This window comes from Ptychodera flava, chromosome 21, assembly GCF_041260155.1.
Source record: "Ptychodera flava strain L36383 chromosome 21, AS_Pfla_20210202, whole genome shotgun sequence".
In the NCBI taxonomy this organism is placed as follows: Eukaryota; Metazoa; Hemichordata; class Enteropneusta; family Ptychoderidae; genus Ptychodera; species Ptychodera flava.
Window position 1 is genome coordinate 19,585,914 of NC_091948.1, and position 18,573 is coordinate 19,604,486.

Consider the following 18,573-nt stretch of genomic DNA (forward strand, 5'->3'; position numbering starts at 1 on the left):
GTCACCGACGTGTAATTTTAATATATCCATACAAGTACTTTGTCCGCGGGTGAAATCACTCATTGAACATAAACTGTTTGACCCACTCATATTTTCCTCAATCATTTTCTCTGTTTCTAAAATCAAAGGCAAATGATGTTTTTATTCCGCAGGAAGTAGAATACGGATGTTTTTGAACGTTGCCGAGGCGCTTTCAGGAGATTCATACGGTCATACCTCTCCAGTTAAATGGAATCGCCCGATTGAAGAGTCATTCATAAACCCCCGGGAAGTGAGAGATGTCAAATCAGTTTGAGTACGCCAAGGCCTGGCTTCCAATAACCATCGACTCCGTGTCGTACCGAAATATATTTGAGCACAAGTAGAGGAAATATTTTTTAACAAGGAAGAAAAGGAACAAGGAAAAAAAGACAGAAACGTGTTTCTTCGTAGTTGATTGATCTGCTTTTTGGGGTTTGGACGAGCTATATCACCTCTCAAGCTTTGGCTTACGACAGCGACTCGCCGTTCTAGCTAAACGATTACGAAGAAAACAATATGGCGGACTTCATCAGAGTGTGTCTTCCGTCGCTTCTTCTTTTGATGTGTGGAGTCACCATCGCGGAACAAGATTTCTCATACGACCTTCGAATGCCCGACGTATCCCCTAAAACGGTAAGAGAATTGACACTGCCTCAGCTATAAAACGGATGCAAAAATAGTGTACGATTATTAGTTGTTAACATTTGGAAAAATTAAACTGATTTTAATCTTATAAAATAAACATTTATAACGTAAAGTCGCATCAGAGATTGTGAGAGATGGCCATACTTGAGAGGAAAGTAGTGGTGATCGCTTTGTACAATGAATCGAACTCGGTTGTTAATTTCAACACGAAATCCAATTAGTTCCAGTGGGCACATTATCTCCGGCGGCGCGGCAAGCTTTCAGCTACCAATTGGGAAGTTGTTTTCTCGCCCGCTGAAACACAATGGAGACCACTTTGGTATACCTTGCATGCACTTGATATATGGTGATTTGAAGTAGATGACTGCACTGCACTTTCAAATTCGCCAGGCAAGATTTAGATTGCGATGAGAACAACATCGTATAAACACTTGACTTTCTGAACAGCATTTTAATTCCACTGTAGCAGGTTGACAAAGGTGCCCTACCTGAACTGTAAATTGAGCGGCGCACTATTGACAACGAGCAAATTAAGTATACTCTCATCAAAATATTATATAATGCATATACGAAAACGTGAGCAATTTTGTTCGAAATAACAGCAGCAACGAGTCTTTGAGTTGGAAGAATGTCACGTGATTGTCGTTTCAGTGAGACATGATAGTTGTCGTTTTCTCACTGATATCTTACGACAAATCCTACGTTTTACCTGTTTTCAATGGGTATTTTTCTCCACATTAAATATAACAAAAGGATGAGAGGATGTGACAGCAGAATGTGTTGTTCGATAACTCCGCTAACTGTATGGTCGGCAAACTAGATGTTTGTAATTCAGATATTGCTATTTTTTTCCGACATAAGAATGTGACATGTTGGGTATATGCGACGTCATCATATCTTTACAATTTTCTTCGGAAACTGTCAGTCGGGGAGATCAAAGAAGATCTGACACCTGATCACAATGTGTGATATTGCGAGATATATGAATTCACTCTGTCAATGAAAAGACGGCTTACAAATTGGCTACCTCGTTTAGCATAATCTCATGCACCAGTCTGACAGAAACACCCCCTGAAAACTATCAGTATATATAAATGATAAAATGGCTTATGCAAAGTTAACTACCGCGTTTCTAGATTTTGTTCATTGGCAATCTTCCAACGTTTTCGCATTTGTAATTCTGCCGATTAGAATTTTGTGCTGCAGAACTGGAATGAACTCGGCTGTATCGAAAAGTCAATGTATGACGTATGTTGTGGACATCGCATTATACGGTGTCGTACGTATGGCTTATATTTTCACCAGGATGTTGTTCGCGTGTCATGTGAAACCAAGGCGTGTTGACTTTTTGATCCACTTTCTGAGGGCGATCTGCACGCTATCAGAACACACAGGGTACATTTACAGTAATTTACAGACAAAATACATTTACTGGTTGTATCATTAAATCATTCACTTTTACGATTTTAAAATAGGGAAAATGCACGCATAGTAAATAGAATTAATGAAGTCACGTGCGAATAAACTCTATCGCTCCATACGATTGAACTCATTGTCCAAATTACATGAACAATAAATAACAAATGATAGATGGAAGGTTAAAGCATTGCCCAGAGTTTATTTGTGCTATGTTCAGTCCGTATTCCGAACCTAACATTCATTTGGTGCATTTTAAAAAGCAGATGGCAATACAGTAAGATGTACTTTAAAACGATAAACCCATATGTCGAGTCCTGTAATGGGTAAATATCATTCTACGTACACTGCTGTTTGTTCATAACAACTCATGCGCGTTAACACCTCATACAAAGCTTTTTATTTGTTTTACTTTGTTGTTGTTGTTGTTTGTTTTTGTGCAGGCTTCTCAATACCGCCTGGGAATTTGAAAAGAACGACAGTACACACACATAAAACAATATCTTCCGATACAATAATCGGCGAGTTGCGAGCGATTAGCCCTTTGGGTGCTGTAATCGTTCCCACCAAAATTTTAGTGCAACATTTTTACCAATTTTGATGAAATTTTCTGTAATGCTTTGATAATTTTGGACCAAATGAACATCACACTTCATTGGCTACTATTTGTTATCAAAATAATGAAAAAAACTGAAAAAAAATTTGACTGGAGTATATTTTCTAAAGGTGAAAAAATTGACATTGGCGCTCAAAGAGTAAAGGGGTATATTATCATCGATCGATTTAATCTGAATTGCTTTATAATCATGTGTAATATTTTTTTGTTGTAGCACGACACCTATTTCTGCTACTCTACGCCCAGACTGCCCGAGAAAGAAATCTTCATAAGTAAGTATCGAAGATATTCATCTTGGCATTATACTAGAATAAAAAAAAACACATCTTGATGGCGTAATTATTGTTCAATTATGCTTGACTTTGGTTCAACGAAAGATTATTTCAAAATTGATTAGCTTAACCCTTTCACCCCACCCTCCCCCATCTCCCAGTCTAAAGGTCCAACTCTACAATAGAAAACGATGGATTTGGTTCAAACCATGGTGGTGAAAGGGTCACTCGAATTTGTGGAAAAGTTTCATCATGGTCCCAGGAAGATGTGTCCATTAATTAATTGACTCTGTATCGGTGTGTGAGATTAGCTTTTTACTAGCTTACCAACTTTCTAATACTTTGTAACCAAGACGGAAAAATTGACAAATTTCATGCTTTGGGCGTCATATAAATCGTGATGAATTAAATCAAATCTATCCACCTATCTTGCGTTTGCTGAGAAGCACACAATCTGAAATTGTACTATATAATGACTGTATTAAAGCTACTATGCAAAATTTATATTGTTTGAACCAATTGTAGTATACATGTGTATAGTACTAGAATATTCATTCTTCATCAGAAAAACTAAATAATAACAAATAACCCACAAGACAACAAAACAAAACAAAACCACTAACTTTCTCGTATATTTAAATTACTACTTTCCAAAGACCTATTTAAATGGCAGATTTCATAGTCATAAATTATAGAAACATGATTGCACAACGTAAAAGGCTTTGTAAAGGCTTTTGAATGATATATGTATATTCCCGGGATTGCATATGTACAGCTGCTTTTATATTTATTCATCTCGCCTTCGAGAGAGCCCTAGATCTTAAAAGAAGCTGGCTCAGGCAGCGTTGGGCAACAAAGGCTCGCTTGTTCACTGCTGTAGCAACCTACGCTGGTAAACGATGACGTTACATCTTGTTTTTGATGATGTGAGCGATAGAGATGAACAACAAAAATAAAAAAGGACGTGCGGATGTTGAAAAAAATCCTTGAAAGACACAATTGGGTGTTCTGTTCGAATTAATTTTCATTTTGTCTGGCGATTCAGGCTAGGTTATTGTAATTTCTACGATTAACCACACAAATCATTTTCAATCACAGACATGCCATAAATGCATCCCAGGCATTTAATATGTCCATCTCTTTGTGTGTAGGGAAGAAAGATGATCGAAGAAAAACGCATTTCTGTCTATTGTATACTTGAAGGTTACACTGGGGCAACCTGGGTTATTTAAATATATTCGTTGCCATGGGAATAGGAACGAAATCCATGTACGTCATCCATTAGTTGAAAAGGATTAGTCGAGTTCGATTAGACGTCTGTTTGATGAGCTATTAATATTAATACAAGCCAGTTTTATTGTCACCGTATGTTGGAAAGGAAAGCGGGAAAAAGAAAGCGCACATTTTTAATCCATCAAGTCGATTCATAAACGTGAATTTAAACACAGCAGCTTCGGCACTGTGGTTTGTTAGCTGCGAGCTGTAATATTTTTGAGTGGAATTGCCGCGTTTTCATACCTATGGGTCTATGAATTTCTCATGAATGCTCTTCAGTCATGATCGGCCAGGAATTTAACAACCTGCTTTTTGCATAATTATCACACGGGAATAGTCCCTTTTCTTCATTTCTGTAGCGGGAAATATTATCATAGCTGTCGGGTGAATACGTGATGACAACGCCATAGAAGTGTGTCGCACAACAGTGTCAGTGCAAACATGTTTTACACATACGGCTTATTTGAAGCCGTGTTTTCAGTTGAATAGCGATAGCACTCCGCCATTGGCGACTAATTTTCAACACGATCCTGCATAATAAATTTACGGCGAAACGAATTTGCTCATCCGAAACGGTAAATAATCCACGTCTACGTAATTTCCGCTTGAATTATCGACAAGTGCGATTCGCTGTTGGACAAATGGCAACACACAGCAGAGACCAATTTTCACAGTGGTGTTTCGATCAAGTCAACGTCGGCCATTTTAAATCGGTCTGAATCTTGATGTTATTTTACTCGCAGCATGCATATCATGCGTCACGCGTTACTTTCTAAGGAGAGTCCCAGTCTCCTCAAGGGGTTATGATAATTTGTCGGTCATGATAAACGTGATTTATTATATTATATTGACTCAAATACGGCCGACAGGACTAAACCCTGTAAAGTACGGCTTTAAACAGAAATACTCCGGAGACGAGACGTAAAATTTCTTTACTTCATGTCATGCCAGTGAGCAGATTAATTTTGAAAAGCCGAGAACTTACATCACATAGGACGAAATTTTTATTTCCCGAAACTCAAAAGTGATCGAAATATTGCCAAGCATGGCGACTTGCCTGTTAAATTTCAGTAAAACTGCGTTTCAAACTGGCACAACTTGTAATTCATAAAGAAATGATGTTGTTTTGTGTGATTATAAAAGTAGGATGAAATACAGCAAACTTATATCTTAGAAGATTCTAGGTCTTTTGAAGTGTTGTAACATTGGTGTATTACAGCATGTGTCCGTAATGTATATTCAATGACTGAATCACTGTCCATGATCAAGGTGCACGCTGTATTTACGGTCAAAAGTCTATGTTGCTTTATAACTGTTAAGTTCCATTACATAATGTATATCGATATCTTTGCTTTGAATAATTTTTATCGTTAGCGCAGTCCATTAAGGACATGGGATCAATGATTCCAAATGTTTGAATGTTTGACGATTTGTCTTTTCGATAGGAAAACACGGACACAATTTCAGTACAATTTTTTTTAAGTTCACACTTTTCTGTTTGATTTAATGAAATAAAATCATACCTCTATCTGCCTTCCTCTGTTCCTTGTTTTCCTCTGCCTGTCTCTCTCTCTGTCTGTCGTGTGTCTGTCTGTTTGTTTGTCTGTCTCTACCCCTCTGGCTTCTGTCTGTCTGTCTCCCTATCTCCCCCCCTCTCTCTCTCTCTCTCTCTCTCTCTCTCTCTCTCTCTCTCTCTCTCTCTCTCTCTCTCTCTCTCTCTCTCTCTCTCTCTCTCTCTCTCTCTCTCTCTCTCTCTCTCTCACTTTCCTCTCTCAGCTGCATTTGAACCACATGCCCAGAAAGAGACCGCACACCACATGTTGCTGTTTGGGTGCGCATCCCCCGGCTATGACAAGAAAGACCAAGTTTGGTAAGAGTGATACTAAAACATTTCTGTCCAATTACTAATGTTGATTTACTATCGTGACATTTCGCAGCGCTGCACGTAGCTTCGGAAAATAACCCACTGGGGTTGGGTCACATCATTACGACCAGCAATTTACAGACATTAACATGGATAAATTGGAGAGCGAACAAATATTTGATTTAATTAGTTCCCTTGCACGGATGCCTGCATGCTGGTCGGGAGCATTTTAATAGCTTTATGACTTGAAACGCATTTTAGGTTACATGTAGCATAGCGACTGCGGATTTTGCATAATAACTTCTCCTTCCTGGCGATGAAGTCCGTGTGTCGCAGTCTAGTACCTTACAAAGTGTTGACATTGGCAAGAAAAGTTACAGTAGACACTGGGTTTCTTGTTCACACAGCGAGGAAATGTGTGTAAGATACCTGCCGGTGTATTACTGCAAAATGTGTAAGGGAGACTCGCACATCTCGTTATCTCGACAAGAATAGTTCAAGTCTTCGCATGGTGCAAATGCACAAAGAAATGTTCTGATATGTGGTCACAAAAATCAGTCAATACATTTATACGATAGCGTCGGAGATTATATAAATGTAAATCGCCTTTAGTCGAATGGCCTTTGATGACGACTGCATAGGGGGATGTACTGGGTTTTTATGGATGCCGTTCTGGAACTAAACGTTCCTCAGACTCTTGCATCGTTGGCCAAGTCATAGTCTCGCAAAAACTGATTCCGCCATATTTGACGACGGAAGCCAATGATTCATATTTTCTCAACAGAAAACATCGATTTCTGAGTGACCTTTTGAACTATTTTATCTGTCGATTCAAAACGTCCTCATTTATTCTTATATGGCACGTCACCTCTGCCTCTGTAAGATGATGCAAAAGAAATTATATCACCGAGCTTTCACCACGAGAAATCGGAGACGTCATCTTTCATTTTCTGAAGGGCTGTCAGTGATTTTCTATCCAGTAGAAACCGTGCATATCTGCAAGGGAACGTGGAAATCAAGATGTAGCTGGAAAAGAATTGGAAACATGACTTAATGAACCACAGATTATGATAGCCAAGAGAAATTTAAAGAAAGCTCAGTTAACATAGATTTTACAAACATTTATTAGTTCCAATGAAGTTCTTGCTTAGGCCTATAGCATTACGTTATGTTATGCTTCGACCGGGAATGAGTTTCACTGGTATTTTTGAAAATTTAAAACTAAGTACTAAATTTAATTTCATAAAAAATGTTCCGGCTTTCCATAATAGTCTGACATGTATGTTTCAGGCACAACCTAGTTATCGACAAATGCATCATTGAAAGCGACTCTCATAAATATTTTAATTATTCGTCTTTTGCATGACTTTGAACCCCTAGCTTTGTCGAGTCATCCTAAACATCGTAAACGTCTTTAAAAACTTAGAAAGAAATTATGCCAGATTAAAACATCACCCTTCGACATCAAGATGTATTCTAACGACTTTGTATTTCATGTGTAAAACGTCTCACACAAACTTTCAATCGTCAACAGGAATTGCGGTGAAATGTCAAGTGACAACGACGAAGCCAATCAAGGCCCTATGTGTCAAGGGTCAACGAAGATACTCTACGCATGGGCAATGGACGCACCTGACCTCAAATTACCAGAAGGTATGTAAATGTTCACCATGATCTTCAATTTCAAGCTCTAGAGGTTTGTTTCACCTCATTTTACCTGTGTTTTTTTTTAAAAATTGCATTTGAACGGAAAGGCGGGGAAATAACGGAACGGGTAAGAATAGACTCTTAAAGGTATACTGTCACCTGTTCCAATTTTGCCACAGTTACCATGGAAAGAGAAAATCTAACCAATCACAGATTTTGAGCGGGTGGCCGCTTTTTTAAAAGCAGCGCCCTCAAATGGACATTTTGAATACCAAGGAATGCCCCTTTGACCATATATGGGCATATTTAGATTACAGGTGACTGTATACCTTTAAGGTAGAATGCACCGAGGACACATATTCGGACTCTTAAAATTTTTACAATTCTGTTTTAATCTACCCCTTGTAGGGGTTTGAAGCTCTTGGAGTAAGAAACGTTTTCACCAGCTTAGTTTTGTAAAAATCTGAATTTTTTATTTTTTCCACATAGAGATAGGGATTACACAGGGATGGCAGCCATTTCTGTTTGATTTTCAAATATCGGTAAATGTTGGGTAATTTGTTTTTTAGTACCAAAATTTGGACAAGACTTCCGATTTTTATTCTTGATTTTGAAAGAGAATGGTTTAGTTCGGCTGAGGAAAATTTGAGCAGGGTTTAAAATCTTCCATTTTTGAGGCGCGAACTAAACATGGATCATTACTTCATTTCTGACATAGCGGCGACCATGATGCAACTCATAAACTAATATGATCTTTAAAATTAACTCGCTCGCGACTCGTGCAAACTATTGTAGCACTTCAAACCACTAATGTGCGAATGTATATAGGTGTATTAACTAATTTACCGACTGATCTTGAAGAAAGTAAAATGATAGCGTTTTCGACCATTATCAAAGAACTCATGACAGTCCATAGTTTGTAAGTAATGCCGAAAAGTGTAATAATTATGTCGTCAAGTGGAATGTGCCTCGGGAAGAGATATTCGAACTTTCAAACCTTCACAATACGATCTTACTTATCAATTAATGCCGCTCATGGTGTGTATAAAGTTTTTACAGGCTTACTTTGTGAAAATCTGAATGCGAGAAATATTGGGTAATTTCATGTTGTTTTTCTAGTACCGAATTCCCCTCAATTTTATTCTTTATTTCTAATGGGAATTGTTTAAAGTTTCTTCGTGGAAAGTTTTAGCAAACGTTGATGTCTTTCAATTTAGAGGCTCAGAAGAGAGACTTCAAGTTTTTATAACGTATAACCCGTTACTTTGACAGTTAAGGTCACGACTTGGCTCATCAATTATAAAAATAATTTATCTTGTTGGAATTTATGTCCATAGGTGGCAACTGATTGCATAAAAAGTTAGCTTGTACAAAGATAAGGCCTGTTGACACTTTTTTCATGATTCAATAATTGATCCATCCATACATCCCGATTTGAAAACACAGGCCTCTGATGGGAATAGCAACACGCGGTGACTTGTCTCTAACAGTAACACCGTTCCATATCATCTCATATCAGGCTTATTATTGATATCTACCGCTGCGTTTAATTAGTGCCATGTAAAGTTCACATGTCAGACATCAAGCCGTGACGCGCGGTTTATGTGACGTCATCAAGGTATACGTGCAAATTGGGGTGTAGCCGATTAGAACTGGATAGTCAACATTGCATAAGAGAGAAAGAACCGCCCCGTGATCTGTGAGAGTGCTCGAGTTCAGAGAAAATAGGAAAACCAATTGCCATCTTTGATAAAAATATGAAACTTTGAAGTATTGGAGAATTTTTACAGGAGAATATATTCATAAGATATATGAAAATGACAGTGTATTAGGCAAAAGCTCCGCTTATCATCGGTTAAGTCGCGAGTCTCTTGTTTTCAAGAGAATATTTTACGGGGAAATTCAAATATATGTCTATTTAAAAATCTCCCCAAACAACAATATGGCTTAATTTAGAGCACATTTATTGTCGTATAATTATCTCTCAAATGTTTACAATGTCACGACGGAAATGAAATTCTTGAACACCTTACGACAAATCGACTACCTCTGCATTAATATAAGTTTACGTCGGGATTAATAATCTGAGTTTACGTCATGTACATATAAGCACTAAGATTTCCAACTCGCCATTTTAAATCTCTAAATTTAAGACCAACGCAGTATTCGGAATTATTGTTAATTTTATTTAAGGTAAAACGATTTTCTCCCCTTTACTAATTACCCCACCTTTAAAAAGGTTCACACGGTAGATTCTCAGAGTGAAGACTAGACTGCCATCATTGGCTTGTAGCTTTTGTGTCTGATCACGTGCAAACTAAATAAAGACGTAACTCCGGCTCCATTTCTCAGTTACTCGTATCGATCCCCAGGGTAACCAAATTATTTATCAGGCACGTTTTTTTTCTCGCCAGCAATATCTGGTCAGAAAGATTGTATTAAGTGACACGCCAACGCTGTCACCGCTCGTTTCATTTGTGTGTATAGCGGTGTGTGCCGCGCAATGGGTATTTTCACCGTTGGGAAATCACAAATAACTTTACATTATTTATTTGACATTTATTTGACAAATTATTATTTGATATCGTTGCCAAGGCCAAATAACTGAAATAAACGTCTTGATACAGCTTTTGAGCCGATTCAGAGTTATCGTAACTTATATTACAATTTGCGTGGGTTTCCTGAAAAGACAAATCATTTCTCTAAGCTATACATGTTATTAATAATTCAAAGTTCGGAAGGCGTTTCACTTCGAAGCTCGATCGTGCGTAACATTGGCAGCCAATAATTCTTTCTCACAGAAAAAAATATTCCGCCACATCCTTACGTGTTTGGGTTAAAAAAACAGACAAAATGCAAAATGCTGTGTTCAAAAAAACAAGACAAAGGCTTTTGTTTAGCTTGCTAACAGAACAGTTGCTACATGTAAAATCATTGTGTGCATAATTTTACCACAGTCCCTCTATCTCTGTGATTTTACCCTTTAATACCCTGTCCAGGGAAATGTTTGTCGCGCTCTTTAAATACTTAGTGTAAGGCGACGTGCACATTGCTGAAATAAAGAATCAAGTTGCCTGAACTTTGTCGACACTTGAAATCAGAATAGTCGCTACTGTCTACAGCCAGTGGACGTCAGTGGAAGCACCTCGCAGAAAAAGTTTTGATATCAGAAGAGAAAAAAAATATTGTGGTAATATTATTAAACATGAAAATTCTATGAAAATCATTTCATCTAACTTAAGTCATTATTTGTAAAACTACTTCTTTCTCCACAGGAGTTGGCTTTGCTATTGGTGGCGACACTGACATCAACTACCTCGTTCTGCAAGTACACTACGGTCATATCGATAAATTTCTCGATGGCAAGACAACCGACAACTCGGGAATGACTCTCCATTTTACCCCTGAACCGTGAGTTGTGAACGAATCTCACTAGATTTCCTCGGTCTTACCTTTCTACGTCTCGGCTAAAAGCTTGCAATACTCGGCACGCGTATACGCTGACATATGAACCAACATAACCCCATCGTCGTCGTCGTAATCATCATCACCATCATCATCATCACCATCATCATCATCATCATCATCATCATCATCCCTCTTACCCTCTTTCTATTTCTTTCTGTGTGTCTATGTCTCTGTCTTTAGTCACTCCCTGTCTCAGCCTGTCTGTCTGCCTCTCTGTATCTGTCTGGCTGTCTGTCTGTCTATCTGTCTGTCTCTGTCTGTCTGTCTGTCTGTCTGTCTGTCTGTCTGTCTGTCTCTCTGTCTGTCTGTCTCTCTCTCTCTCTCTCTGTCTCTCTCTCTCTCTCTCTCTCTCTCTCTCTCTCTCTCTCTCTCTCTCTCTCTCTCTCTCTCTCTCTCTCTCTCTCTCTCTCTCTCTCTCTCTCTCTCTCTCTCTCTCTCTCTCCAGAATCATAAAATGAGCATTAAAGCGCTAATTTGTAATTTGTACAGTGACGTTATGGAACGAGATTGCGGAGTACACTTGAAATTCATTGTTCTTTTTTGTTCAATTCATTTGCGTAGGTTAAAGTATCAAGCTGGTGTTTACTTGATGGCAACAGACGGTAAAATACCAAAGGATAAAACAAGTAAGCCAAGGAATAGTTTTTTGTTTATGATATTAATCATCGACATGCGCTCTTCCATTCTGACGGAGAGCATAAATGCAGGGACGTGAGCATAGATTTGGATTTTGTGGCTCACTGGGAGGGGAAAGGACTACTGAGCATTTAGATGCCATTGATAAAAGGTTACAAACGAAACAAGACGGCTTACAACATAACAACCGTGAACACAAACATTGCAACAGAATTCTAAGTTTTTGAAGATGTTTATCTCGATAAATTATCATCTTGTCGTCATGTATTTCAACTATCTTTCATTCCCAAATTCACAAATCCCGGAAGAGGGGCGATTTACTTATCTAGTTTATAACTTCGTCACCGAACTAACATCCATAATGCTATTTTACCATATACATGATACAGAGTCTTGACAATAATGTAAATTTTTCCCGTTTGTGCAGCTCACTTAGAAACCGCCTGTATCTACCGACGTGGCCCAATTCTACACCCGTTTGCATTTAGAGTCCACACGCATAAACTAGGTAAGTCATCACTGGCAAAACATATTTTGCTTTCTTCTCGGTGTGAAGGCAGTCATTTTGTCTCAGCATATTACAATGTAATTCTGGATCAGGTGTAAGTAATAAATTCTCAGCCATATTTTGGGCTTAGATCAAGTTGAGTTACGGTGATATTGAGTGTAATCTATTGAACACTGATCATATCTTGAGTCAACTTATAATTAAATTTAATTAAATTAAATTGAATTAAATGAAATTAAATTAGTGTGATACCTGGTCTATATCACTGAGTACAAAACTTTCTAAAGGGTACATTTAATCATGCAGTTTGACAAAAATAGATTATATAACGGGCGATATTGGCTTGGCATATTGTTTTTTTTTCTGTAGCAGTAAACTTTATATAATGTATACATTCAATACAAACCTTCCGGCAGTATCCAAAACCTATCGGTTAAATTATTTATTTAATATCAGAAAGTGCGTGGGTCAATATGGTATTCAAAGATAATAGATAATAGCCATATTGACGGTTATACTATCCAAGAGGTTAACATAACAGATTGTAAGACAAATATGCATAAATTTTAGGAGTGATAGAGACTAGAATTCCAATATTTTGTATTGCTCATGATTTTTTATTCTGTCTCTTATTTTGTAATACTTATGTATTGGTTGCTAAGCAAATCGTTATTGTTATTGTTTACTTACAAGATTCAAGATACTAGATTCAAGATGCAAAAATTTACCAAACAAGTAATGCATTTCTTAACTTGAAGTTTTAGCAAATGGATACAACATTTAGAGCTATTCTTCAGATGTAATGAAATTTAAAAAATGTTGATACTTCCAGTATACTCAGACTAGGCATATTGGATGTTTAAAAGGACTGGATGAAAACTACTTTTACACGTAATACGGATTTTCATGTTTCAAATTTCTAAAAAGTGTTAGGTGCCGTACAGCTAAATGTTGCAATATTGCAAATTAGTCATAAAATCAAGTGCGTGATATAAAAAGAAAAGCAGATGAGATTTCATTTGTAGATTAAATCGACATTACTTCACTATCCAATTATCCCAAATTAGTTCCAATCGTGTTACGTATGAGATTATGACTTAAAATCATTGACCGTTACAGCCCACAATGCCATAGTATATCAAAGCCATGATGGCTACAATGTCACTGTTCTTGGGATGGTTAAAAAACATACCTTTTACCCTGCGATTCGATACTCTCAAAATGTGCAATATTAAAGGCAGTTGATCAACTGCCTTAAAGTTTGTTATTGAAAAAGTCTGTATTAATATGATGCATCTGAGGCAACCATTGCCACATGTGAAGACCAGGTACACTGCACATTACATAACGTTTCTTCTTTCTAATCGCAAGATGAAATGTATTGTCATTTCCAGGGAAAGTAGTGGCTGCCTATCGTGTGGAAGACGACAGGTGGACGGAGATTGGACGTAGAAACCCCCAGCTTCCACAGGTTTGCAATATTCAATATTGGAAAAGTAATACAGTTGTAATTAGGGTTCAAACAAAAATCAGACAGTGCCTTTAAGTTACTGTATCTCATCTTGGCTCGGATTTTTTTTTATCATACATTCATATTACTGCAAAAAGTTTTCACACAACATCCAGAAGTTTTAGAGCATTCAGAAGGGGAAAAGTGAATAAAATAAACGAAACGATAATTAGAGAAATAAGTAACCCAAGAAACAATGCTAAAAATGGATAAAATGTGTAGATTAAATGTTTTTTTCAATGTATTTATTGTTACAATGTGACGCATTCGATTGGCAAAGTACATTGTGTATCGTTGTTATCCTGTATGTCATAGATGCTCAGTGTATAATAACGCACCATTCTAATGAATGATGGATTGATTCAGTGGAGAATAATATTTCAACTATAAATGGACTAATGGGTTCTATTTTCTTGTCGTCGGCAGATGTTTTACCCGATAAAAGATAAAAGTTTGGAGATACATCCAGGAGATGTTTTGGTGAGTTTTCATTTATTTTGACTGACGTTTCTTGTTTGTCATTTACATTGTAATAATTTTGAATAAGTCTAATATGTGAGACTTCAAATTTCTTGAAATGTTGAAAATACCGCTGATTAATTATATTCGTTTCTCTTGTTGGCAGGCTGCCAGGTGTACCATGGTGAATAACTTGGACCACACTGTGTATGTTGGGTAAGTGAAACACGATGCCAAAAACTGAAGATTACTCTGCCCAATCATCATGCGTTATTGTTTGTCTTGGGGTGAAATTTAAGCATATTTTCTTGGGCGGTCAGTAATTATGATCCCCAAGTATAAGTCATCCGAATCTGTTTTAGGGCCTTACCTGGGTGCTTTTTGAATGTTGTACACTAGGATAGTGGATCTCAGCAGGTAACAAACCATGATAACAGGCAAATGTTATGAGTTGGTCCTAGATGCATGTAGCAAACAAGGATAGGTGATGTAGTCGAGATTGGTTAAAATTTCCTGCCAGAGTGTCCGTGAATAAAATGTTACAGTCACATTTAAAAATAACTATCAAAGCAGGACATCTGGAAGAAACGGGAGATATATCCTATTCTGAACTGAAATGTTACAGTACTATGAAATGAAACTGAAATGTACTATGTGGGTATTTTGCCACATCAAGGCTGATTTTTGTTAAAAGTAAACCTCAATTTTTTTGGGGGTGCCAAAAACTAAGAAAAAAGGATATTTAAGTATGAGAAAAGTTCCCGATTAGAGGCTAACAATCCTTTATCGATTTTCACCCCATGCATGACTGAACAAATTGTTCTGACAGATTTTGTCCCCAATGTGGAGAGCAAACATAATCAGCAGCACTTTTTGTGGTTTTGTGATATGTGAGTGAATTTGATCAATCAAAAATATCAAAACTCCCAAATGATAAGTGAATACAATCATGAAGATTTTGCTTCACCAGATACTGAAAAAATTGTTTACCTTGTGTTTATTTCAGCGCAACAATGGCGGACGAAATGTGCAACTTTTACATGATGTATTACACCAACGGTAAAATTCCACAAGACAGTGAATGCTTCAGCGCTCGCTACCAGTGGTCAAGGGACTTGGACGTCCCGGTGGATGTTGATAAACTTGCAAGTACAGTACCCGCAGACGCTGGGGAGAAGCCAATGGATATGTAAATGATTTTGAAAAGGGCCAGAAACTTTACTTTTGATGAATTTTTCACTATTTTGTTTTGTATGTCAATTGCAAGTTCTTGTTCGACTCCAATGCACAAGCATGTTGACAGACCTACTATTTAGTTTGTCAGTACACCGTCTATACACGTAATATTGCACTGTTATTGTTTCCATTGAAATTCTCCTCCGGACCACAATCCATTTCAACTGTAAAAAGCAGTCTCTACATGTACAGGCGGAGCTAACAAGCTGAATACTGCGTCTCTCAAAATGCTTTGAAGAGTTTGACAAAGAACCGTGGTTGAATTGATAAATAAAAATAGTGACAAAACGTAATCCAAAGTTATGCTACTGGTGTTTACAATATATGCAGAGATTACAGTCGCCATGGTGATAAGTTCTGCAACTTTCTATAATCTATGATTTGGTTATCTAATATTGCAATTTCATTCTGGTACATTTACACCTGTTCTATGGCATTTTTAATTTCATGCTTAAGAAGTCCCTCAATAATTCTTTACCTGCCCATATTTCATTTGTTGATTATCAAATTTCATTATTTTGGATTATCAAATTGTTCATAAATCAAAATGTCGGGTGCATTTGAATTTTTTCCCAAGACTTCAAAATTCATTCAAGATTAGTGTAAGATATTCTCCCTGGCGCGATTGTTCCATACAAATACTGCTTGGCTATCCACACACTCAAACATTTCAGTAAAAATTCACAAGTAGATTAAGAGTCAATATGGTTGAATTCTCTCAATTTTGCTTTCTTTTACTCACATATGGTGTATGAATTATATGGGGTTTGAATAGTTTCATAATATGATTTAATTACAGTGATATGCAAAACTATACTACATTTTTACACGACTATACAAACAATTTCCTTTCTCAGCATAGGTTTGCCAAAAGAAAATGATAGACTATTATGGGATAGAATACTTGTATGGGCAATAGGCAAGGTATATCCTGTGATTTACAAATGATATGATAAAACGTTTTTTGAAACTTACATAATCACTCAAATCTCATTTATTCCCTTTTACTGAATTGGAATGGTTCAACCCTGTTGTTTTCTGTGATAAAGTTGGACTTAACAACACTAAAAAAGGGTGAAAGGACTACAGATGACTTTATTTGCATAAAGTAGTAAGAAACTCAAATGGCAAGAGACTATGATTTGTGACAGTCATTGATCTGAAATCTTTCCACAATGTGTAGTCTTACCATGGACCTGGCTCCATATTTTTGTTCTAAAAAACTGGTTTTTGTTCTGACTAAAAACTGTATAATCACATTCTTTACAAACTGTAACCTCTATTATAAATTGTAAATAGTATAATATGTATAAAGAACATTAAGTAGACGTGTTGTGTTTCACAATTTACGTGTGCAAGCTGTATCTTCTTACAGAAAACACACAGAGTTAACACATGTGAGAAATTCAACTGGGTAGCAACATTTTAAATATACTGGTAAGCCTGGGCGTATATGTCAGCTTTCAAGGCATAATGTCGTATCTGTCGAACAGAGCAGCATGTAAAGCTAAATTAGACCTGCCCCCAAGTTGTTGATTTGACAGCATGCCCCTTGCGATGTCAAGTGTCCATGTTAAGCAGATTTGTACGACTCATACAGTTAAAAGCTAGAAAGCAAACACTGAATGCCTTGTAGTACAAAATAAATTGTCTAGCTACAATTTTTGAGGTAGGTGTTGGAAATCTACCTTCTGATGAATGGCTACAGAAGTTTTTCATTGAGAATTCACTCTATTTAATCCTTTAATCCTGTAAAACTATTTCTCTCAAACATATCAATGATGTTAGATGTACTAGAACCTTTTTAATCTCTTGTTAAAAAAAAGATTATGTACCTTGTATTTTCATTCCCGTTTTTGTAAAGGTGTTACTTGTAAAGACTCGGTATTATGAAGGAAAACATGCCCCCATGTTTGATGATAGTTTAATTGTTTTGATAGTTTCTGGTACACCGTGATCCAAAGCATATATCATCAGTTTGAACAGCTGTCAGGGCTGTCATACTACATGCCAACAGAAATGTAGGAGCGAGGAATGATATGCAGTGGTTGCCAGGGTAACCACATCCCCCTGTGGCCATGGTTCCACTTAGATACATTATACTGTCGGCAAAAATCTGTTTTAATGTAAGGCTTGTTCTTTCTCCTGGTGTGTGCTGTTTCATTGACATGATGGTGTAAGCTATGATAGCTTTGTTTCTTACTTCATAGATGTGAACAAGATCTTATGCACAGCTTAATTGACCCTTCAGTTTAAACCTTACAACATCAAGGCTTCAGAGTTCTGAAGAACTAGACCTCGCCTAAAAATATATTTATTTTTCTAAATACATAGTGGTCGATGCTTGTGTGCTCCATTTCTGACATAAAAGACACACACTGTCACAGTGTTTTCTTTAACTTTTGATTTTTTTTCCCTTTAAAATTGTAGACTTGACCTTCATTATTGCGATAATGCTAATGGAAATGCTTTAGGGTTGTGGAAAGAAATGAATATTGACTGTTATCAATACGATGACTGAGAGGTGATGATAAATGAATTTTGCCGATTTTCATTTCTACAATTTGATGCCTAGAGAGTGGCATTAGAGTACCTGTCAACTCATTGTAAAACACTTAACACTTGTGATTTCATTACAACTTAAACTGTGAAAATGTCCATAATATGGCTACATGGCAGGATCAGACATGAATATCCATAGATCTGAAATAATTTAGTAGTCTCCTCCGCATGGATTCTTTTTACTGCATTGCATTCTGGGTATTCATGCCATATGGGGGCCGTAATGGCAAGTCAAATATACATATATATATATTGTATTCTTTGTCACTGTTTCGACTGTAATTTTCACCTGGGAGATTCAGAAACATATATTTACAAATGTTTACGAAAATGATATGATTATATTTTTCTGTCAATAAATAATGTTGTGGATCTCAGAGCTATGTGTTTGTGAGTTATTACATCTCTCTCAGAACACTTCTTGGGTGAAAGATGATT

The 18,573-nt window shown here is 36.9% G+C and overlaps 1 protein-coding gene across 1 annotated transcript; it reads left to right on the forward strand.

Annotated features, from left to right (window-relative positions):
* The first annotated feature begins 248 nt into the window (after positions 1-248).
* Positions 249-18,512, forward strand: LOC139121649 (probable peptidylglycine alpha-hydroxylating monooxygenase 1). Its single transcript, XM_070686726.1, has 11 exons — positions 249-654; positions 2,913-2,970; positions 6,022-6,115; positions 7,644-7,762; positions 11,032-11,167; positions 11,786-11,850; positions 12,288-12,368; positions 13,763-13,839; positions 14,305-14,358; positions 14,504-14,553; positions 15,344-18,512. The coding sequence occupies exons 1-11, from the start codon at positions 538-540 to the stop codon at positions 15,528-15,530; spliced, it is 1,038 nt and encodes a 345-aa protein (XP_070542827.1). The 5' UTR covers positions 249-537; the 3' UTR covers positions 15,531-18,512.
* The last annotated feature ends 61 nt before the right edge of the window (positions 18,513-18,573 follow it).

Coding starts and splice junctions, on each gene's coding strand:
- LOC139121649 (XM_070686726.1), top strand. CDS start 538: ATGGCGGACTTCATCAGAGTGTGTCTTCCGTCGCTTCTTCTTTTGATG. Junction 655..2,912: donor CCGACGTATCCCCTAAAACG/GTAAGAGAATTG, acceptor TTTTTGTTGTAG/CACGACACCTATTTCTGCTA. Junction 11,168..11,785: donor CTCCATTTTACCCCTGAACC/GTGAGTTGTGAA, acceptor TCATTTGCGTAG/GTTAAAGTATCAAGCTGGTG.